This window comes from Schistocerca americana, chromosome 3 (assembly GCF_021461395.2).
Source record: "Schistocerca americana isolate TAMUIC-IGC-003095 chromosome 3, iqSchAmer2.1, whole genome shotgun sequence".
Classification (NCBI taxonomy): Eukaryota; Metazoa; Arthropoda; class Insecta; order Orthoptera; family Acrididae; genus Schistocerca; species Schistocerca americana.
The window spans coordinates 963,502,790-963,527,271 of record NC_060121.1 but is presented as its reverse complement, the minus strand read 5'-3'; the positions used below and the strand labels follow the sequence as shown (position 1 = coordinate 963,527,271).

Below are 24,482 nucleotides of genomic sequence, written 5' to 3'. Positions count from 1 at the left end.
ACAGGCCCTGTCAGTAAGGTAGCGTAAGGCCGTCACACTGAATGAAGATTATGTGGGAAAACAGGGTTTCGTTGCCAAAAGTGTTGTGAATAATATTTTGTATTGGAGTTGAGAAGAAAAAAAAATGTTTGAAGGGAAAAAAAAGTGTTGCATCATTACTGAACGTATATGATCTTTTCCGACAGTAGTACAGAGACAGCAGGGTAGCCATCCGACCTGCGGCCATCATTAAACCGACGCCTGCCGTTGCACGGACTGCTGTGCGTCCTACGCGGCGCGTTTCCCAGAAGCCCCGCCCCCTGCCCCCTGCCGCCCTACCACACCTGCTGCCGTCGCCCACGCGCCCTGCCGGCCCGAATTAACGCCGCCCTGGCAGCGGGCACGCTGACACGCAGGCGTCGCGACGGCCGAGCAGCGACGGCGAGGGGTTACGCAGGCGGGGAAGAAAGGCGGCATAACACTCGCGAAACTGTAAATTTACAGAACCTGGCTTCGTAGGAAATATGCGACCATTATGTTGCCACTACCTCATTATCGCTGTTTAGCTACCCCTACCGATAGGTTTTATGCAACCCGCAACGCCTTCAAAAACCATGCGCGATTTTTTCGTATTCTCTCGCCCGCTATGTACAGACTATTAGTCCTACAGAAAAAATGGACAGAACCTTTTTGTAGGAAATTTAATGTAGTTGAATGTTGTACTGTGATACGTCTGGAGGCCATGTTTTTCGAGTTACTGAAGAAAAACGCCTTTCAACGACTCTTTTGTACATTTTTCTTGAATAATTCGAAAACTACAGCCTGTAGCAAAACCACATACCAGTACAAAATTTTAGCTACAATAAATTTCCTACTGTGCGGCTGGTACCGGCGGAGGTTCGAGTCCTCCCTCGGGCATCGGTGTGTGTGTTTGTCCTTAGGATAATTTAGGTTGAGTAGTGTGTAAGTTTAGGGACTGATGACCTTAGCAATTAAGCCCCATAAGATTTCACACACATTTGAACATTTTTTGAATGAATTTCCTGCAAAAGGTACTGTTCATTTTTTCTGTAGGACGAATAGTTTTCACAAAGCCAGCAAGATAATATGAAGATCTTGCACGTGGTATTTGAAGGTGTTGTGAGTTGCATAAAACCAGTGGGTGCGGGCAGCTGAGTCACCTTTTATATCGCGTAGCGATGAAAGGTATAAACCTAAGAGAGATTAGGGCAAGTACAGCATATATACCGGGTGATCAAAAAGTCAGTATAAATTTGAAAAATGAATAAATCACGGAATAATGTAGATAGAGAGGTACAAATTGACACACATGCTTGGAATGACATGGGGTTTTATTAGAACCAAAAAAATACAAACGTTCAAAAAAGTTCCGACAGATGGCGCTTCATTTGATCAGAATAGCAATAATTAGCATAACAACGTAAGACAAAGCAAAGATGATGTTCTTTACAGGAAATGCTCAATATGTCCACCATCATTCCTCAACAATAGCTGTAGTCGAGGAATAATGTCGTGAACAGCACTGTAAAGCATGTCCGGAGTTATGGTGAGGCATTGGCGTCGGATGTTGTCTTTCAGCATCCCTAGAGATGTCGGTCGATCACGATACACTTGCGACTTCAGGTAACCCCAAAGCCAATAATCGCACGGACTGAGGTCTGGGGACCTGGGAAGCCAAGCATGACGAAAGTGGCGGCTGAGCACACGATCGTCACCAAACGACGCGCGCAAGAGATCTTTCACGCGTCTAGCAATATGGGGTGGAGCGCCATTCTGCATAAACATCGTACGTTCCAGCAGGTGTTTATCAGCCATACTGGGGATGATGCGATTCTGTAACGCGATTGTCATGCGCAGTCACTGACGTTTTGCTGTCAAGCGCCATCTGTCGGACATTTTGTGAACTTTTTTTGGTTCTAATAAAACCCCAAGTCATTCCAAGCATGTGTGTCAATTTTTACCTCTCTATCTACATTATTCCGTGGTTTATTAAGTTTTCAAATTTATACTGACTTTTTGATCATCCAGTACTATCATTATTCCCTCGCAACATGTGAAAGGAAATCAAATGGTTCAAATGGCTCTGAGCACTATGGGACTTAACTTCTGAGGCCATCAGTCCGCTAGAACTTAGAACTACTTAAACCTAACTAACCTAAGGACATCACACACATCCATGCCCGAGGCAGGATTCGACCTGCGACCGTAGCGGTCGCGCAGTTCCAGACAGTAGCGCCTAGAACCGCTCGCCACTCTGGCCGGCGAAAGGAAATCGATAGTATTTATTCATTTATTTATGCTGTTATTTCACCTTGCAGAATTAGGATCTTCAGATCCTCTCCTACATTTAACCAGACTTCCTTCCTAGTGAATAAACATTACATTTTGTATGATACATGAGCAATATTCAGAGATTGGACAACAATATGAAAACATCGCGTGAAATGCCTGCTTGGACATAAATGCAGATGCCGGCCTTGCCTATTGGTTGTGCAGTTGTACTGGACCACGAATGGCTCCTCTGCAATTCCCTCAATACGTTGCCGGTGTCAGTCGTGGCCAGAACAGCGTTCTCTGTAGTAAGTACATTATGACAGAGCTAAGTGAATTTAACGTATGGGACAATCTTGTGGGGAAATAACTGCTACTCAAAATGCTTATTTACAGCCCAGAAAAAAGCTGTCACACTGATATGTAAAGTACCACCTAGAACTCACTGTAGAGAATTATTTATTAAACTTTGTATTATGACCTTGCCATGTGTATACATATTTCAATGTCTCTTGTACATTAAAAAGAACTTGTCTAGTTTTGATCTGAATTCTGATGTACAAAGTTATAACACACGACACTGTAAGGATGTAAGAAAAGACTACTGCTCATATACCAAAACTTTAAACAGCTTCACACACACCTCTGTAAAGCTATTTAATAAACTACTGGAGTCAGTTAAGGGTGTGGAGCTGAAAACATTTAAGATACTTGTAAGAACTTTATTAATTCAAAATTGTTTTTATACGATGGAAGATTTCTGTGAGCATAATTTCTAAAATAGATACATTATTTGTGTATTTATTGTCATTGTTGTTTGTACATTTATTGACGTTGCTTATACAAGCTTTACATCCCTGTAAATGTTTTGTTTTTGGGCAATAAAAATCAATCAATCAATCAACGTGGGCAGATTGTTGGTGATCGTATGGTGGATGCTTTTATACCCAAGGCACCTGAAGCGTTTGGTGCTTCACGAGCTACCGTACCACATGCAGGGAAAGCGGAAAAAAACATCATCCGCTAAGTGACAACGCGGACGAAAGTATGTGTTGAGTGACCATGACAGACGATCATTGAAGAGGACTGTGACGGAGAGAAAGAGAGCGACAGGTGCAAAAGTCACCTGCGAACCCTGTCAGTACCAAAACAATATGAATAGTGTTCCGTAAGCAGGGAATTACAAGGCGACCAGGAATTGCAAAACTACTCATCAGTGACGCAAATACCCTTAACAGGATAACATGATGCCAAAGCCTAAAACGTGGACTATGGAGTATGGAGCATTGGAAGAGTCATCCGGTCGGATGAATCTTGATTCAAACTTCCGGCTGAGTTTACATGCAAAGAGTGAGACACAGAGGGGGTTCAGTCACGATTTGGGCAGCCATATCGTGGTATTCCGAGGGCACCAAGGGCGCTCTCCAGGGTCACATTACTACCAAACATTATGTGACCATTTTGACTGATCATGTCCATCCCACAGTACTAGGTCTGGTTCCCGAGGATTGGTTGGTTGGTTGGTTTTGGGAAAGGAGACCAGACAGCGAGGTCATCGGTCTCATCGGATTAGGGAAGGATGGGGAAGGAAGTCGGCCGTGCCCTTTCAAAGGAACCATCCCGGCATTTGCCTGGAGCGATTTAGGGAAATCACGGAAAACCTAAATCAGGATGGCCGGACGCGGGATTGAACCGTCGCCCTCCCGAATGCGAGTCCAGTCTCGTTCCCGAGGATTGTCTGACCATTTTGACGATCACTCGATCCCAATGTTTGTTTCCCAAGGTTTATGTGACAATTTTGGCGATCAGCTTCATCCCTGGTACAATGTTTTTGTCCTAAGGATTATGTGACCGTTTCGGCGATCAGGTCCATCTCATAGCACAAAGTTTCTTCCGCAATGGTGATCCTGTGGTCCAAGCCGACAGAGCCCGCATCGTCCAGGACTGATTTTGAGAGCACGAGAGTGAATTATCGCATCTGACCTGGCCATCGCCGTGACGAGATCTCAATATTGTTGAGCCTCCTGGGCTACTTTGGAGAGAATGGTGCGTGATTGCTGTCCAGCTCCATCGTTGTTACCTGAACCTGTCACTATTTTGTAGGAATACTACTATAAGATTCCCTTGGAGAATGTACTGGACCTGTATTTATCCATTCCGAGACGAGTGGAAGCCGTTTTGAACAACAGGACAAAATGAATCTATACTGATCAGAGGAAGAGCCTGAAATAATAGGATAAGATTGTCAGTTGTGATGTAAAGGAGAAAACAAAGTAGTAATAAGACGAGAAAAGCAGAGATAGTTTGCAGTGTGACAGAGATACTGGAGAGCATTGGAGAGAAAAAGCCTTCTGGGATATACCAGGAGCCAAGCTAAACTGTCCGGCCGGGGTGGCCGAGCGGTACTAGGCGCTACAGTTTGGAACGGCGCGACCGCTACGGTCGCAGTTTCGAATCCTGCCTCGGGCGTGGATGTGTGTGATGTCCTTAGGTTAGTTAAGTTTAAGTAGTTTTAAGTTCTAGCGGGACTGATGACCTCAGAAGTTAAGTCCCATAGAGCTCAGAGCCATGTGAACCATTTGAACCAAGCTAAACTGATGATAAAAGGGATAACTGTAAATTTAGAGAACCTGACTTGCTTAGGAAAATGTGCGACCATTATGTTGCCACCGCCGTATCAGCGCTGTCATTCGTTTTCTGGTGGCTGTGGACCCCATTAAAAAAAAGCTATGGCATGTCGTATAATGTCATTCCCAACACACAACACTGAAAATGAACCATAGTAAGGAGAAACAATTGTCATTTAGGTGCTCATTAACAAACGGGAGAGCAGAACTTTCTTACTTTTGAAGTTAATCAAGTGAATGACAAAGTTGCATAAAAGTATTTTTCTGTGATTTATCTTATGCCACGGTTGCCGCAACACTTTAAACAGCAGTGAACTGTAAAGCCATTTGTACGAGCAGGTCAGTGATCAAGTGCATGAGGCAAAAGAACGGAAAAAGCGACACGAGATAGTCGGTGTCACGGTGTGTTTACCGTTGACCCAAAGGCACGTGTCTTTGACGTCACACCTGTGACTCGCGTGCTGCGTGGTGGACTGCTCCTTGCACCGACCTCTTCTCCCGCTGCCTCCATATCACTCTGAAATCGCGCCTAACGGAAAAACTGGTCGCAACATTCTGTCAGTAACGTCTAATCCACACTCTAAAGTAGCAGAAGCTGTTTAGGAATGTCTAAATCTCTAACTGGTATGTGTCGCTTATCATCCGTCGCATAGTCATGTAGATTCCAATCCTTGGCACAGAAAAGCCGTTGGTCCTCTCTTCACCACTCATTTACAACAATGGATCCCATAGCCAGTAACAGGTCGATCACCAGTAATTCTTGTTCTTCTGCACTTCACTGATTACTCTTTAAGTAAGTTCCACAACATTGTCTGTTTATCTCTTCTTAGGTCTTTCTCGCTTAGTTCTCTCTCTCTTTTCCCGAGGAAGAAATGATAAAACATTGGAAATTTGTGGTAGGGTCTTATGGGACCAAACTGCTGAGGTCATCGGTCCCTGAGCTTACGCACTACTTGATCTAACTAACTAACTTAAACTAAGTAACAAGACGCACACCCATGCCCGTGGGAGGACTCGAACCTCCGACGTGGAGAGACGCGTGGACCGTGACAAGGCGCCCCCGACCGAACGGCTACCTCGCGAGGCAAGAAATGCTAAAAGTATTCCTCTTTCATCTCAGGTCTTAATTTTTAAGATATTGTGTATATTTCCAAATGTAGCCTATTTTACAACTGATTTTTATTGCTGTTTAGGTTAATTTGACATCATCTCATATACGAGTACCTAAGAAATTATATCCATATGCAAATGATGTTGCTCAGAGTATTTTTTTTTATCGTACTGGACAACTGGCCCGGAAATTACCATGTTATGCTTAATTTTAGCGATGTAGAACGTCGTATTATTTAGATAGATAATTCAGACAGTGAAGTGCTCGTTGTAAGTAACTTTTTTCAGTACCAAGGCAATATTTCCAGAAATTAAAAAATGGTTCAAGTGGCTCTGAGCACTATGGGACTTAACTTCTGAGGTCATCAGTCCCCTAGAACATAGAACTACTTAAACCTAACCAACCTACGAACATCACACACATCCATGCCCGAGGCAGGATTCGAATCTGCGACCGTAGCGATCGCACGGTTCCAGACTGTAGCGTCTAGAACTGCTCTGCCACCCCGGCCGGCCAGAAATTAAAGTATTTAAAAATTGTCTCTTTGTATTTTGATGCTAATACTTGTACACTGATCCGAATTTTTGTTTCTGTGATTAATACAAATATAGAAAACCGTCGGTTTCATTGGAGCTTAAAGAAAGTGATAATATCAACTGAAAAGCTGCGCATGCGCGGTGCACGAAAGGAAATAATCTTCGTAGGTAGCAGAGTATCATTTAGCTTGACTTGCACAAGTCCTCTGACTACCCATCGTTTGACTTTTACACATTGTCACTCTTTGGATTGTTCTGTTCACGAACAGGTACAAAACGATGTAGTTTCAGAAACGTATAAACGTTTCGCCAACGGAGGAAGTCACAACCTAGTTTGTCGTTCTCCGTGGCATGAAACTGAAATGTTATTCTGTTGTTTTATAAAACTGAAGCTTTGAGATAAATTGATTTGCTGAATTAGATATTTCAGATGTGTCCAGAGGAAAAAGGTAGCGTCTGTAACTAATTCTTGGCCGGCCGGAGTGGCCGAGCGGTTCTAGGCGCTACAGTCTGGAACCCCATGACCGCTACGGTCGCAGGTACGAATCCTGCCTCGGGCATGGATGTGCGTGATGTCCTTAGGTTAGTTAGGTTTAAGTAGTTCTAAGTTCTAGGGGACTGATGACCTCAGACGTTAAGTCCCATAGTGCTCAGAGCCAACTAATTCTTGCAATAACATCGACATTGATAGTGCTAATTTCGTTACAACGAAAGCCCTGCTACAAAGGACTTTGTGACCAGTCGTACAATGAGTTCTGTATCACTCATATTTGTGTTTTGGGATCAAGTCCTTCCTGAACTACAACCTTACAGAACCGCCTAAATTCAGAGTGTTGCGTCTCTATTTGGATTAGTTCTGGTCGTCCCTCGATCAGGTAGATGGTCGACGAACTCTGTGGAAGGCAGCGCCGTTTTATACGCGCTCACCAGCGGACAGTTGACTGCGTCGTCGGCAGCGCCTATCTCGTGACCTTTGCCGCCTCGCTGCGTCCAGGATCTTGTTTACTGGACGTTCTCGCGGCAGCTACGTTCTCTATCAGGCTTGGGAGACGCGGCTGGAGAGAACCCAGAATCAGCCAGCAAGCGTAGTGTCCTCAGGCCGAACGCAGGTTAGAACACCTCAAGTCCTTTGCTCAGCATGGTCCTATTGGACTCACTCACCCGGGCAGTTACAGGGAAACTTCCAATTTAGCGTGGACTCCGAACCACAGTTTCAGTTCATAAGTAGAGAGGAAAACGTGTTTCCGATTTCCTCCTTACTAGCACCCACTTCAGATGGCTCTAAGCACTATGGGACTTAAAATCTGAGCTCATCAGTTCCCTAGACTTAGAACTCCGTAAACCTAACTGACCTAAAGACAGATTAAAACTGTGTGCGACCAAGACTCGAACTAGAGACCTTTGCCTTACGCGGGCAAGTGTTCTACCATCTGAGCTACTGAAGCACGACTCACGCCCGGTCCTCACAGCTTTACTTCTGCCAATATCTCGTCTCCTACCTTCCAAACTTTACAGAAGCTCTCCTGCGAAAGGCAAAGGTCCCGAGTTCGAGTCTCGGTCGGGCACACAGTTTTAATCTGCCAGGAAGTTTCATATCAGCGCATACTCCGCTGCTGAGTGAAAATCTCATTCTGACCTAAATATATCACACACATCCATGCCGGAGGCAGGATTCGAACCTGCGACCGTAGCAGCCCCGTGGTTCCGGACTGAAGCGCCTGGAACCGCTCGACCACAGCGGCGAGCACCCATTTCATTCATACGTACAGGGTGTCCAACAAAAGACACCCTAATCTTAAAATGAAGCAATATGAAGACAAATATCGATATAAGAAAGCAACAAACGGTTCGTTTATTGTGGAAGCGGTAGTAATTTTCGAAGGAAGAGCTTGAAATCATGTAGACCACTGAGTAACGTGTGCTCCTGGTACTGGAATACCACAGGTTAGAACAGTGTATTACAACAAGATTTGCCGGCGGCTGTGCCCGAGCGGTTCTAGGGGCTTCAGTCCGGAACCGCACTGCTGCTACGGTCGCAGGTTCGAATCCTGCCTAGGGAATGGATGTGTGTGCTGTTCTTAGGTTAGTTAGGTTTAAGTAGTTCTAACAAGGGAACCTCCCCATCGCACCCCCCTCAGATTTAGTTATAAGTTGGCACAGTGGATAGGCCTTGAAAAACTGAACACAGATCAATCGAGAAAACAGGAAGAAGTTGTGTGGAACTATGAAAAAAAATAAGCAAAATATACAAACTGAGTAGTCCATGCGGAAGATATGCAACATCAAGGTTAATTGGAGAGCAGCAGCGCCGTTGTTTCGTGGTTAGCGTGAGCAGCTGCGGAACGAGAGGTCCTTGGTTCAAGTCTTCCCTCGAGTGAAAAATTTACTTTTTTTATTTTCGCAAAGTTATGATCTCTCCGTTCATTCATTGACGTCTCTGTTCAATGTAATAAGTTTAGTGTCTCTATTTCTCGACCGCACCGCAAAACCGTGCGATTAGTAGACGAAAGGACGTGCCTCTCCAGTGGGAACCGAAAACATTTGATCGCAAGGTCATAGGTAAACCGATTCCTCCACAGGAAAACACGTCTGATATATTCTATAAGACACTGGTGACGGCATGTGCGTCACATGACAGGAATATGTTGTCGGCCCACCTAACTTGTACACCTGGCAAATGGGTAAAAAGATTCTTCTATCTTGCCTGATTTAGGTTTTCTTGTGGATGTCATAATCACTCCCAAAAAAGTGATGAAAACATAAGAGTTTGTCACATAAACTGCAACAAATGAATGCAACAGTTTCACAGTCGCACAGTTTTCCCTGTGCTCTGACAAAACATATGTTTTTAACGTTTTCAAATTTTTCCGTGTGTAGACCGTTAAATCCTGCATATGTCCAAGCAAATCTGAACATGTCCTGGAATTTTGGAGAGCAAAGTTGATTATGTGTGAGTGCCGGAACTTTGATAATTGTCTGATAATAAAAAATAAAACTTTTCACTCGAAGGAAGACTTGAACCAAGGACCCCTCGTTCCACATCTGATCACGCTAACCACAGGACCACGGCGCTCCTGAGCTCACATTATCCTTGATCTTGCCTATCTTGCGCATGGACTACTCAGTTTGTATATTTTGCTTATTTTTTTCATGGTTCCACACAACTTCTTCCTGTTTTCTCGATTGATCCGTGTTCAGTTTTTCAAGGCCTATCCACTGTGCCAACTTATTACTAAAGCTGAGGGAGGGGGGGGGGGGGCGGTGCGCGATGGGGAGGTTCCCTGTAAGTCTAGGGGACTGATGACCTGAGATGTTAAGTCCCACATTGCTTAGAGCCATTTGAAGAACAACATTTCAAACACAATGTAATATTGCAAAGGGGTCAGTCTCAAGCTTTTCACCAATTCGAACGGACAAGTAACGTGGCCTGGGTGTTAGCAGATATGTATCCAGGGCCGTAGGCGCCGGTGGAAGGGATGGAGGGGGTGGTGAGAGGGCGGATGGAAGGAGTCCGCGACTCTAAAATCGCCATTTTGATATAAATAAGTCTGTCAGTTTCGACACACCTTAGTATTGTCTCGCTGCAAACATCGGGACGTTTAGGGGAATCACAGGAAATCACTTCTAGAAGGAACGGGGAGGGGATCTGGGGGTTAGGGGGGGGGGAATGCTCCCTTTTGGACTTCCTTGCGGGTGGTTTCGTGGCTGTTGATCAAGTGGGAAATGTTGGTCCCAGGCCAGCTGCAGTTACTCGGAAAACTGGAAACGTTCCCAGCTTTTAGACTTATTTAGCAACACCCAAGGAAATCCGTCCGAAGAATTACGCATACAATTCCGAGAAATAGTCCGCACATGTTTCCATTCAAAATCTAAAGTGACCGGGTGATACCAGCATGCGCTATATCACAAAAGGTTGCCTTTACGAAAGATTTGATGCTGGCTGCATCTGGTTCACAAGTAAAGACCACTTTCACCTGAATGGTCTCGTGACCAAACAAAAGATCTAGAGGTTCGGAAAAAAATCCCATTTGTGTGAAGCGACACCACAGCTTTCATCCTAAGTTACTGTTCGACCTACGGTATGCAGTAGAGGCATAAAATAAATATGAATGTCGTGTGACTAGGGCCTCCCGTCGGGTACACCGTTCGCCGGGTGCAAATGGCTCTGAGCACTATGGGACTTACCATCTACGTTCATCAGTCCCCTAGAACTTAGAACTACTTAAACCTAACTAACCTAAGGACAGCACACAACACCCAGCCATCACGAGGCAGAGAATCGCCGGGTGCAAGTCTTTCGATTTGACGCCACTTCGGCGCCTTGCACGTCGATGGGAATGAAATGATGATGATTAGGATATCACAACACCCAGTCCCTGAGCGGAGAAAACCTCCGACCCAGCCGGGAATCGAACCCGGGCCCTTGGGATTGACATTCTGTCGCGCTGACCACTCAGCTACCGGGGACGGACAGTAGAGGCATTATCGGTCCTTTTTTCGTGCGAGAATTGGTGTCAAGTGAATGATACGTTGCAATTTGACCAATTTTCGCCAAACAGCAAGCGCTGGATGATCGACCAGGTACCGAGTGATTCGTGCGAGATGGGGCTTCCCCTCATCGCACCGAACAGCTGCTTCACTTTCTTGATGAATCCTTCGAAATCCCGAATTTACGCGTGTAGTCATGGTCTGGCCTCTATATTCACCCAGTATGATTCCTTGCCACTACTTTTTTTTTTTGTGCGGCACGTGCAAAAACAGTGTCTGTCGTAACTGTCCCGCCACGCTGGACAAGCTTGCACTGTTGATCTGTATGGCAACTGAATCTATTCCTCTTGATACAATATAAGATGAAATGACAAATTTCATTGCTCGTTTGTAACACCTTTGTACTGCGAGCGGTACTGGTTCAAATGGCTCTGAGCACTAGGGGACTTAACTTCTGATGTCATCGGTCCCCTAGAACTTAGAACTACTTAAACCTAACTAACCTAAGGACATCACACACATCCATGCCCGAGGCAGGATTCGAACCTGCGACCGTAGCGGTCGCACTGTTCCAGACTGAAGCGCCTAGAACCGCTCGGCCACACCGGCCGGCGAGCGGTAGACATTTTCAAAAGATAGTGATATGATGGCAAAGCGTGTCTGCAGAGGACGAGTTTCTTTACGCATCTTTGCAACTACTGTTTCGAAACTTCCGTTTAAAATTCTTACAAGTTTCACAATAAACAGACCGTTTGTTGCATTCGTCCGACGATCTTTATTTTCGTGTTATTTAATTTTAAAATGAGGCAATGCTTTCTTTAACACCCTATATAAACTTTCAGTATTACGAGTATAGTAAATATTAAGATTATAATAGTTTGACGTGAGACAGGTCACAGTCTTCACGTTATTAGTAAACATGATAGATTCCGGTTACTGTTATCAAAACATATTTTATATTTTCCTTTTTCACGAATGCACTTCGAGTGCTATTCATCTTCAAGCAGAAATCTGAAAATCCAATTGCCATAAAAACTCCAAATGAGTACGAACTGTGTCTAAGTCATACAATACCCACACAAACGTAAAACGGTGACAGTGACATACTGTATTTTCTCCCGTTCGAACGGTCCCACTTTTCAGTGCGATAACAAATATAGTAGACAGGCATTATGGAGGGAAATAGCTATAATAAAAAAATAATAATTTTTGACATTTGTAAGTGGAAACGAACATGCCTAATTTCCAGATTACCATGGTGTTGTTTTTTTTTCCCCCACAGTCATATTCGCGGACACTCACATAAGGTGGATGTTGCGAACGAATGGGTCCAACGGAGCCATTCACAAAATTAAACGGAAAGACCTAGGAACCACTTACAACGTCAAAGGTTCGAGATGAGCTCCAGTTTGTTGTAATAAACGGCGAGATCGGAGGACTTGAAACGCTCGCAGGTGACCAGTGGCAACTGTTCCTAGACGAGTCTCCTGCGGGATCTAATTGCTCGTGCATCCGTGACTCGGCGCTTTTCACCGGCGGTGCCGGCATGTTCTTTGCGTGGTATTTCCTCCACGGGGTAACAAGCGAGTAGCTCGACTAGTAAAAAGAAAAGGCAAAATTAAAGGTCACCGCAACAATCGCCAACTTCCAGGTACTACACAGACGTCCGAGACATTTTCTTCTTGCGTCATCACTATATTTACGTTTAGTTCCTACGCAGTTTACTTGGGAAAAACTATCACATAGCGTAGAGAACCACAATCATATTTCGACTTGTGCTGACCCAATCACACACACCTGAAAACTTCGGTTATGCATCAACGATAATAGTAAATATTCCTAGGACTACTGAGGATATTAGTAAAGCTTTTCAGTATGAGGCTCCAAGTGGACCAGCTGCAGAGAATGTTCACACCTATCCACATGTCCATACGCTATTCACACGTGCCTAAAGTAAGGCCACTTTAAATTCACTTCCCCGTCCTCGTGACCAGTCTGTGCTCCATAAGTAAACAAGTGTCGATGAGACGATAGGTTCTACTCTAATTTTCCTGCTTCTCTCCTCTCTCGAAGCACCCAGTGACAAAAACGTTGAAAAAGTATTCGAGTTCATACCCCTTTCTGACCGTCATAGTTTTTGAATTTTCCAAAACCCATTACTGATGGATGCTGGAATGCGTCATTCAATGAAAATAACACAAGCTAGAATACATCAAACGTTAACAAAAACAGAGTAAAATAAAAATAACAAAAGTTTTTGTTAAATAGAGGTGGAAAGAAAAATGCTGAAATGTTTTCTTGGAGAAGTCTACAACTGATATCTCCCATTACTTATTAAAAAATTGAGCTAGTGTGAAACAGGAAAGAAGCTAAAATGAGAATTAAATGCATCATCACAATTTGCACACGAAATCATTATACAACTTTATGTTTCGTGTACTGGTGTCATTGCTGACTGAATGAAAAGCAATACATCTTAATAATAATAGGCCGAGCGGTTCTAGGCGCTACAGTCTGGAACCGCGCGACCGCTACGGCCGCAGGTTTGAATCCTGCCTCGGGCATGGGTGTGTGTTTAAGTAGTTCTAAGTTCTAGGGGACTGATAACCTCAGAAGTTAAGTCCCATAGTGCTCAGAGCCATTTGAACCATTTAATAATAATACCGAGGTTGTTGCCAAGTGAAAAAGAAATTCTCACGTAGGTGCCAGAGCCATTGTACGGAGTGGGAAGCTCAGAGCAGCGTAGTAGGGAGTGGCAAGAATGGTTAGGAAGGGCCGTTGTGAAACTTTGGTTATTTTCAGCACAGTCGTGTTTTGGATCATTTATTTTTTTACCTGGCCTATTTCAGATTTCGGTTTTCATTTTGTGCTGAATCATCATGAACTGCGGAAAGGACAGAGAAGAACTGCGTATGTAGGAATTAATTACCGGCTACAGTATTTGACATACAACCAGTCAAAGCCTCCTGTAACCCTTGGTGGTAACTGGAGCAATGGGGGACCCTTTATTTCTGAGACAATACGTCCTATCCAAAACATGAACTCGTAATGGAAATGGAAATGAGCAGGTAGGCCCCTTGCGAGGCAGGTCCGGCCGCCTTGGTGCAGGTCTTATTACATTCGACGCCACATTGGGCGTTCCTGCGCGCCGGAAGGGGGTGAAATGGTGATGAAGACAACACAACACCCAGTCCCTGAGCGGAGAAAATCCCCGACGGAGCCGGGAATCGAACCCGGGCCCCTGACCATTCACCTATCAGGGCGGACAACTCGTAGTGTGTGTGTATGTGTTCGTTTGTGTGTGAGAATACACACTGAGGGGACGAAAGTCATGGAATATCGACATACACATGGCGGTAGTATCGCGTACACAAAGTATAAAAGGGCACTGCACTGACGAGCTGTCATTTGTACTCAGCTGATTCATTTGAAAAAAGGTTTCCGACGTGTGGTCCCACGACAGGAATTAACAGATTTTGAACGCGGATGGTAGTTGGGGCTAGACGCATGGGACATTCCATTTCCGACATCGTAAGGGAATTAAATATTCCGAGATCCCCAGCTTCAAGAGTGTGTCGAGACCATCACTTTTCAGACATCACCTCTTAGCACGGACAGTGCAGTGGCCCACGGCATTCACTTAACGACCGAGAGCAGCGGCGTCTGGCAGTGTTGTCAGTGCCAACAGACAAGCAACAGTGCGTGAAATAACTACAGAAATCAATGTGCGATGTATGGCGAACGCATCCGTTACGACTGTACGGCGAAATTTGGCGTTAATAGGCTGTGGCAGCAGACGACCGACGCGAATGCCTTTGTTAACAGCGCGACTTCGCCTGCAGCGCCTCTCCTGGTATCGTGACCACATCGGTTGGACCCTAGACGACTGGAAAATGGTGTCCTGGTCAGATGAGACACGGTTCCAGTTGGTATGGTTCGAGAGAGACGAAGAGCCCATGAAGCCATGGAACCAAGTTGTGCAGGCTGGTGGTGGCTCCATAATGCTGTAGGCTGTGTTTACATGGAATGGACTGAGTCCTCTGGTGCAAAAGAACCGATCATTCAGTAGAGTTGTTTATGTCGCAGCCATTTATGGTGTTCATGTTCCCAAACAACGATGTTGGGTGTATGCTTCCCTTGTCAGTAAGATTATGCCAAAAGTTTCCAACTGGGTCTGGATAATACGAGGTGCATTCAAGTTCTAAGGCCTCCGATTTTTTTTCTCCAGACTGGAAAGAGATAGAAACATTGTTTTAAAATGAGGCCGCGTTCATTGTCAATACGTCCCAGGGATGGCAGCACCGTACGGCAGATGGAATTTTACCGCCAGCGGCAAGATTGAGAACTGTTTTAAATACTTAAAATGGCGACGTTTGCCTTACTTGAACAGCGTGCAATCATTCGTTTTCTGAATTTTCGTGGTGTGAAACCAATTGAAATTCATCGGCAGTTGAAGGAGACATGTGGTGATGGAGTTATGGATGTGTCGAAAGTACGTTCGTGGGTGCGACAGTTTAATGAAGGCAGAACATCGTGTGACAACAAACCGAAACAACCTCGGGCTCGCACAAGCCGGTCTGACGACACGATCGAGAAAGTGGAGAGAATTGTTTTGGGGGATCGCCGAATGACTGTTGAACAGGTCGCTTCCAGAGTTGGCATTTCTGTGGGTTCTGTGCACACAATCCTGCATGACGACCTGAAAATGCGAAAAGTGTCATCCAGGTGGGTGCCACGAATGCTGACGGATGACGACATGGCTGCCCGTGTGGCATGTTGCCGAGCAATGTTGACGCGCAGCGACAGCATGAATGGGACTCTCGTAGTGACTTTTGGATTTTTCCAACAATGAAAGACACTCTCTGTGGCCGCACATTCACCAGCCGTGCTGCTATTGCCTCAGCGATTTTCCAGTGGTCAAAACAGACTCCTAAAGAAGCCTTCACCGCTGCCGTGGAATCATGGCGTCAGCGTTGTGAAAAATGTGTCCGACTGCAGGACGATTACGTCGAGAAGTAACTCCAGTTTCATCGATTTCGGGTGAGTAGGTAATTAGAAAAAAAATCGGAGGCCTTAGAACTTGAATGCACCTCGTATGGATAACAATGCGCCACGCCACTGAGCCACAATTGTTCGCGATTTGTTTGAAGAATATCGTGGGCAACTTGAGCTAATCATTTGGGCACCCAGATTGCCTTCCATGAATCCCACTGAACTTTTATGGCTCATAATCGAGGCGTCAGTTCATGCACAAAATCTTGCAAGCCCGTGACTTTCTGTAACCTCAGTGTAGTGTGTGAGGCGTATTTGTATAGCTTATCGAGACGAACAGTTTTAACGTGACGTGTAGGTCTACATTCAACTTGCGCACATTTTAAGAGAAATGCAAAACAGCTAAACTGAGCACACGAAGCTATAGCCTGTTCGTATTCTTCGTATTCAAAAACAGCGTTGGGTGGGTGGGTGGAGGTGGGGGGAGGGTGGTGTAAAAGAAAGGAAAGGAGATTAGTGTTAAAAGTTCTGGCCAAGGCGCAGTCATTAGCGACGGTTCCGCCTATGTTGTAAATGGAGACTGAAAGATGAGTATGTGACACACCTGCTTGGATAAGAGAACTAGAGGACTGCCGCCCAAAGGACGACCTCACGATGGTATTTGGTACCGAAATCGGTAGTCATTAAACAGAATACACGTGCGACTATAGATTCAAGCAAATAATTTTTTTGAAGACTGGAACGTCTACCAGAGCATGCAAGACCACATTGTTTACATAAGGATAACACCTCATAAATGATGCCAAATAAACGTGTGGAGATGCTTCACTGGCTCGGACTGAGTAGTTACCTAATTCCTTTTTTGAAAATGCTAAATAGACCAATTATTTACTACTTAAATCATAGGACATCTGGCGCAGACGGTTTCCACCCATGCACATTTACATTGTTAGTTATATGTGTACCTTCTTTCCAGTTTCTGCCAGTAAAAAGTTAATTATGGTAGTGTCACCTGGGTGTAATGGATGAGACGGACGAACAGCTTGTCTTTGATTACCATGCCTTACGTGTTATCTGCGCAGAAGAAAAAGGGAAACAACTCTGCAGACTTACATAAGCAGCGCCCAAAGCAGTTTTCTGCATAGACACAGGGCATGTAATGGAGTTTCAACAGTGGAATGGTCCACTGGAATATGTTCACAGACCGAATTACAAATAGTGGTACATTCAGACTCTCCGCCTTAAGCAGTTGAGTTAGAGATAAGCGTGATATACTGAAATAGTCTTTCAGCATTAAGTTGTCTCGACGTCTTAACCTCATGGTGGAGTGCATTTCGTAACACTAAAGCTAAAAACAATGTCATTTCAGTCTATAAACACTTCGAAGCTTAGAGAAAATGATCTGATAATTAGCACTTCGGACGTGTGCACTTCAGGAAGACGTTCAAAACTATGCTTTTCATTCTTTCAGCCGAAGTTATTAATCTACGTTCAGAAAGATCAGTGGACCGTACTGTTGATAAACCAAGAGAGGCTCCTCAATGTTTACGGCACTGGATTCATGTATTTGGAAGAAACGGGGTTCAGATCCCAATGCACTCATTCAGATTAAAGCTTTCCATGATTCCCTAGATAATTCCGGGAGAATACTTGGCTGTTTCCATTCAAAAAGAGACTGACAATGAAATTTACATGTGCTTTAATGTCCCCTTGTGAAGAGTGGTCGTCTGCTGACAGTACGGTGGCACTGTAATCCATCATATTCGGAAGGTGCCACAATGAATTACAATTCCGCCCATTATTGTAATTTTATTTTCTCACTGTATTCTCTAAATACAGAGATGGTTTGTTCAACTAAATACACAGGAATTTCCATCCTCAATCACTTTTAGTTCTAGGTGACGTTACTGAAATGGAGTGTTTTCTCGTCAAACTCCTGCCCTCCCTCTAGTTACTTATCCTGAAAACTAATAGTGAAAACGTAGCACGACGTTATATGGTGTTTGTCGAAAATATTTATGGATGGTCCGTTCTGTTTACATAATTACTTCATTCGTTATTGAAAGCGTTGTTTTTGACGGTGATTCAGCTGCGTTAGTGGAGACCGATATGACCAAGAAATAAATTAGGTTTGCGCGGTTTTCGTTGTTGGAAATGCCTGCCTTAGATCCACAATTATTCAACAGTAGAGCTGTAGGAGGAGAGGCGGGTGGGGGGGGGGGGGAGGGGGGGGGGAGGTCTGTGTGGAGATCTCTCCGTGTCCCGCCGTCCCCGTTGGTTCTTAACGGCGTTGTCCATGTGGACAGAGGACTCAGCTCCCATACGGAGCCCCTGATCGACACGTTGCCAGCCACTCCTACCTACATCGGTCTCGTGCGACAGGTGCCAGCCGGCTCAGGGATTTCCAGCGATCGTTCCAGCTCTTCGTCGTAAAAGACGGTTTTCGTGAGCAATGATCTACATCTACATGATTACTCTGCAAGTCACATTTAAGTGCTTGGCAGAGGGTTCATCGGACCACAATCATACTATCTCTCTACCATTCCACTCCCGAACAGCACGCGGAAAAACTAACACCTAAACCTTTCTGTTCGAGCTCTGATTTCTCATATTTTACTTTGATGATCATTCCTACCTATGTAGGTTGGGATAAACAAAATATTTTCGCATTCGGAAGAGAAAGTTGGTGACTGAAATTTCGTAAATAGATCTCACCGCGACGAAAAACGTCTTTGCTTTAATGACTTCCATCGCATCTCGTGTATCATATCTGCCACACTCTCTCCCCTATTACGTGATAATACAAAACGAGATGCCCTTTTATGCACCCTTTAGATGTCCTCCGTCAATCCCACCTAGTAAGGATCCCACACCGCGCAGCAATATTCTAACAGAGGACGAACGAGTGTAGTGTAAGCTGTCTCTTTAGTGGACTTGTTGCATCTTCTAAGTGTCCTGCCAATGAAACGCAACCTTTGGCTCGCCTTCCCCACAATATTATCTATGTGGTCTTTCCAACTGAAGTTGTCCGTAATTTTAACACCCAGGTACTTAGATGAATTGACAGCCTTGAGAATTGTACTATTTATCGAGTAATCGAATTCGAACGGATTTCTTTTGGAACTCATGTGGATCACCTCACACTTTTCGTTATTTAGCGTCAACTGCCACCTGCCACACCATACAGCAATCTTTTCTAAATCGCTTTGCAACTGACACTGGTCTTCGGATGACATTGCTAGACGGTAAATTACAGCATCATCTGCGAACAACCTAAGAGAACTGCTCAGATTGTCACCCAGCAAAGGTCCCAGGACGCTTCCCTGGGGAACACCTGATATCACTTCAGTTTTACTCGATGATTTGCCGTCTATTACTACGAACTGCGACGTTCCTGACAGGATATTTCTGACTGAGCCAGCCGAACATACTTGAAGTCTACTAATAGCTTCTATCTCCCAACTATCTTCGCAATTCCACGGTTGCTCTGCTTTCTAATACAGCCTAACGGTCTCCGACGCAATTTTTTTCTGATCAGTATTATGTAGACTAGAATTCACTAGTCCTAAGGCCGCTTGATGCTGGGTGACGAGTGAAAAATGACCATTGCTGTAGCTTCAGAGATGGCGGCGAAAATACTTCCTCAGAAAGCATAGGCAGAGTTGCATAAGGAAGCGTTTTTCTGTCCTACATTTTAATGTCAACAACGTAGTTTGTCAACAAGATGAAAAAGTCACTATCTCCTGATGCTTGACTCATATTCAAGAGAAGCGCATATAAATCCCGGCTGCCTCGAGATTAAGGATTTCAGTTTTTCCTCTGTATCACTTTAGATGAATGTTGGGATGCTTTCTCTCAAAGGCAGGTGTTCTTCCGTCCTCGTCAACTCTTAACAGCCCCGCGCCTTAATGAGCTTAATGACGACGGGACGGTTAATTACCACGAAGAGAAGTTTTTGACAGGAGAGAGAGTGCGCCACGCTATTACGTAACTGCTCAGCGTGGAACTCTCGTACGATTGTAAACATTTCGATGTTTACTGTTTTTTTGTGCTCGACCAGGCTGTCGACAGTAAAATTGTTGATAAAAGTAAGGTAATGCACAAGGTAGAATCATTGAATTCACCACTAAACAACTCGGAAAATTAAGAAAATGCCTATCTTTGTGATCTGGATATGATTCGTGTGATTATTCCTCAAAATACAATAATTTTGCATTCGTATTATTTCATTATTTCGGTAAATATGTTTGCTGGGCTTAAGGTCCATTTTATGCACTACAGCCGCGTCAGGTGCCCGACCTTGCAGACCTGGAATGTGGCCTCGGCATGTCACCAAACTGCCTGTCCCACCCGTCGAGATATTTGAAGGAATGATGCAACAGGTGCACAGTCTGAGACAAGCGTTGCGACCGGCGCGGAGCAGAAAGAAACGGCGATAGTTTCACGATTCTCCGCCTCTGTCAGTTCCCTCTTTTATCCCTCCTTCGCTCCGACAACCAGCTCCTGGGTGTACCGCGTTCGAGGTGTCCGTATTGCGTCTCTAACTAGCACCAAGAAGCAAGATGGCGCGCGCCCGTCGTGACCTCCTTTCTCTCCAGTCGGGCAGCCTTGACGGCAGCGACAAAACGACGACATCGACAACGCAGCAAGCCGCCACGAGGTACGCCCTCCGAGAGAACCTTCCACAACATGCACGCGACTGCTGATGTTTTCTTTTTTTTTTCTCGAAAACAGTAAATCACTGTGCCACTTGATGGTCCAGCTGAGACGAAAGTGGAATGTGGTTGCTCGTTTGACATGTCGCCCGATGCCAGTGGTCAGTGCACCTCCACCTCTTCGAACTGAAGCGCTTTGCGACAGCAAACACAAAAAATAACAAGAAGTGGGCAAATTGGCACCTTATTGAAGAACGGCTGCATCACTGTAGCTGCAAAGAAGAACTGCGCATTTGAAGAATTTCTGCTGAAATCGGCAAGAGCAGCAGAGAAAGAGCAATAACTCCACAATGACAACAACAACACTGCCGCATTAGAATAGCGCGGGCAGCTCGAACTGACACGTGCTTGCCGAAATGCCCACAGCAAGTATGTCGGCAGAGATGTGCCACCTGAAATAGGGGTAATCATGTGTTCAAGCAGTCAGCAACACGACAATGCACCGACGTGGAAGAGCGCCGAGTGCCGCTACGATGACGCAGAATCTCCAGGGCAGTCACCTGTCCTCGGGGTAAACAAGAAGCACAATAGGCCATAAAATAAACTCACCGGCTCCCGCAGGGCGTCGAAGTACATGAGGTCGCACATGGTGGCTGCAGGCCGTGTGTGTGTGTGTGTTGTGTGTGTCTCGGCTCAGGCTGCGTTGCTCTTCTGTCTGCCACTGTCCTGCGACTGCTACCCGCCGCTGCGGCCGCCGAGACACGGTACGTAGCGCTCGGGCGCACTCGGGTGCGCTCGGCAGAGTTCGGCGCCGGCTCACTCCCGACCTCGTCTTGCCTTGCTCCTGCTATATTGGCCGTTCTGGGAATAGAACGGCGGACGATTAATAAATCGGCGACGCCTGGCAGAAACTGCGGCGATCGAAATGAAAACAAACGACTGTCATCCGCTGGATGTTTACAAGAGGGGCGGCTAGGCATTACTGACGATGTAAGACGTGCTGCAGGGGTGGGAAAAGGCGGATCAAGCATTAAAAAAAAGGGCATTGATCCTATCGTCTAGAGCCTGAAACTGATGTAATGACACAAGTGTCTGATCACAAAGGGTAGTCATTAAGGTTTAACTAATTTACCTGTGCAAATAATTCGCTCTATCTTGATCAATCGTCTACAGGTGATATAGCATTGGAGTAATAAGTAAATGCGGGTATTTATTAATAAAATGTATGATATTTTACACAGTAATAAATATTAGTCTCAATGTAAAAAATCATCATTATGTACAATATTGTTAACTGTAAGACATATGAAAAGCAGGTACTGTCTATGTGAGATTAATTTAATTCTTTTTTAATCTTAATTTTACAAAACTTCTTTGAAAAGAACATTAGCAGTTATAATGAGACCATCGTTTACTTTTTGGTTGTAGGTGTCTTTAGCGCAAAAATAAGTATCACTAAATGTGCGAACTCGTGAGAGAGCTACGTATAATTTCCATGTGAAAAAACAGGTTCTGGTAAATACAGTTCTGCCCTATAAAGCGTTTGACGTTATAATTTATTAACGGTCATAGCGAAGGCTACTTTTATTGAGAATTCTTGTCTTATTATTTGGAAAAGCATGGTTGGATCAGAAGGTGTGACAATATTGCGGGGTGTGAGCCAGTAGCTGCTATAGAAAAACCCCAAGGAGGGGTCGCTAAAGATATATTGAGCTGCCTTTACTTATACCGTAATAAAAAATAATAGTCACATGCAAAGTTTAAGAAAGTCGTATTTAAACGTATTATACACATATACAAGACAATGCCATCTTATGATATAAAAAAGTTACAATTGTGGTGCCCTTCCTTAAATGATTAATTCTATGCGCCTATTCTTTCTGGCAAATTGGTTAATTACATCGTCAATAGGACAATCGATGTCAGGGTGAGTGTTCAACAGAGCTAAGCCATTAAGTCGATCCTTCTCCATTGTCGACGTCAGCCATGTCTTTGTATGCTGCAATGTTGAAAAACGTCTTTCTACTGTAGCAACAGATGCAGGTAGACAAGCAAATATTTTGTGCAGCGTGCGCAAAGTAGGATAGTCAGATCTAGGACAAAGAGACAACGCTTGCGTAACAGAATCACGATCATAGGGGCGTTTTGCTCGTTTGCTTGTAGAGAAGTATCTCTCCAATTAGGCTCTTTTTCATCACAAAGATTGATTCTTCTTCAAAGATCGGTAGTTCAGTTAAGCACTGATTCAATTTGTGTGCCAGATCGTTATCGTCTTAGTAGTTGTGAGGGCAAATGTATGTTGAATTTTAAATGATAAATATTTTCTTCAGGAAGCGTTCTCTCATGTCAGTCGTAACATGGACCAGTGTAGGAATAAAAACAGTTCTTTTCCAATATGTCATAACATCATCATTATGACCGCAGTTTTCCCTGTGTCTTTGTCTGCCTGTAAGACGAGCGACACTCATCTCCACGTCTCTTCCATAACTGCCTTCGCGTCTTCAGCAACACGAGGAAACTGGCTAACATCATTAGCTCTCATGCCGTCGTACACCTTGAGCGTCGAATCTAATTTTGCTTTTACTATCACAACGTCCAAACTAGGGTCTTGTATGATTTTGTTGACTGGATATGTTATGCTCATAATGTCACTCAGTGTAAACAGAGTGATAATAAACTCGCAATTAGAGAGATCTCGAAGAGGAATATTGGGTTTGGCAGCCGTTGTTCTATCCCTCCAACACTATATTTCTTTAAGAACTTTACAGACTGTTCCGAGATCAGCTGCGAATTGAATAACAGCATCATGTCGCTCAACCCTACTCGTTTGACAATGTGACTGCAGCGAGTGTTTTAGGTCACTCTTCAATGATGCGAACCGCTTGCTAGACACTGTAAAGAACGATACTACTTCAATAGTGCCAAGTGAGTTTATCAGACTTGCAACTTCGCAACTGCGAGAGACAGCGAGGTTGAGTGTATGTTAACTATCTATGTGCCAGACAGAAACGTATAAAATACGACGACGCGGATGTGCGTGCTACATAGGAAAGTATAACTACTCGATAACTCGATTCAGTGGAGTCGAGTGACGAAAGAAACGAACGAATAGCTTACGGCCTGACTGGCGGGTGGGGGGTGTCAATGCGTGCGGCCTCGCAAGGGGGGGGGGGGGGACGCCCCGCGCGCCCCCCATATGTATCCGCCACTGGTTTGAGCACAGTTTATCGGAATCAAAATATTTAGCAATGATGATCAAAATATTTAGCAATGATGATGTACTCGCCTAATTGAGTAACCACTAATATTACAACAGTCCAGATTAGCGCTGAGATCTCAAATTAATATAATAATAACCTTTTACTTTAAAAGCAATTGGTAAGGTAGTAAACCAGATGGATTTAAAGGCTTCAAAAATTCTACAAGTTATAATTGAACATTGTCTGTTTCTTCAAGTTGGACAGAATCAGAAATGGGGTAAACCACTGCCTCTCTATATAACAAACTGGAAATGAGATACATATTGATTAACTGTTGTACGATCACCGTTTTTGGACACAGAATCGCCGTTGAATAGAATTCCGAAACATGTTCATTGATTTCTGTGGCACTGAATATGGTCGTAATGAAACTATCGTAATTACAATGACCGTGTTTACCAATTTTGATGCAGATTAACGGTATTGAGATAAGGACAAGTGTAACTTGACGTTCCAAACGCAGTAAAGCAATGATGAATTAAAAGTTAAATAAGAAAGTTATAAATTATAAAAGAAAACAGAAATTACCTGTGATGATGAAC

General features: G+C 44.4%; 1 protein-coding gene across 1 annotated transcript in view; it reads right to left on the bottom strand.

Moving 5' to 3' along the window:
• The window catches only part of LOC124607497 (DNA-binding protein D-ETS-4), a 171,185-nt gene extending 149,776 nt beyond the window's left edge, over positions 1 to 21,409 (bottom strand). The window contains exon 1 of the mRNA XM_047139878.1: positions 21,290 to 21,409. Coding sequence (XP_046995834.1) covers positions 21,290 to 21,328 — 39 coding nt within the window. The 5' untranslated portion in view covers positions 21,329 to 21,409. The remainder of the gene's footprint in view (positions 1 to 21,289) is intronic.
• Between the last annotated feature and the right edge of the window lie 3,073 nt (positions 21,410 to 24,482).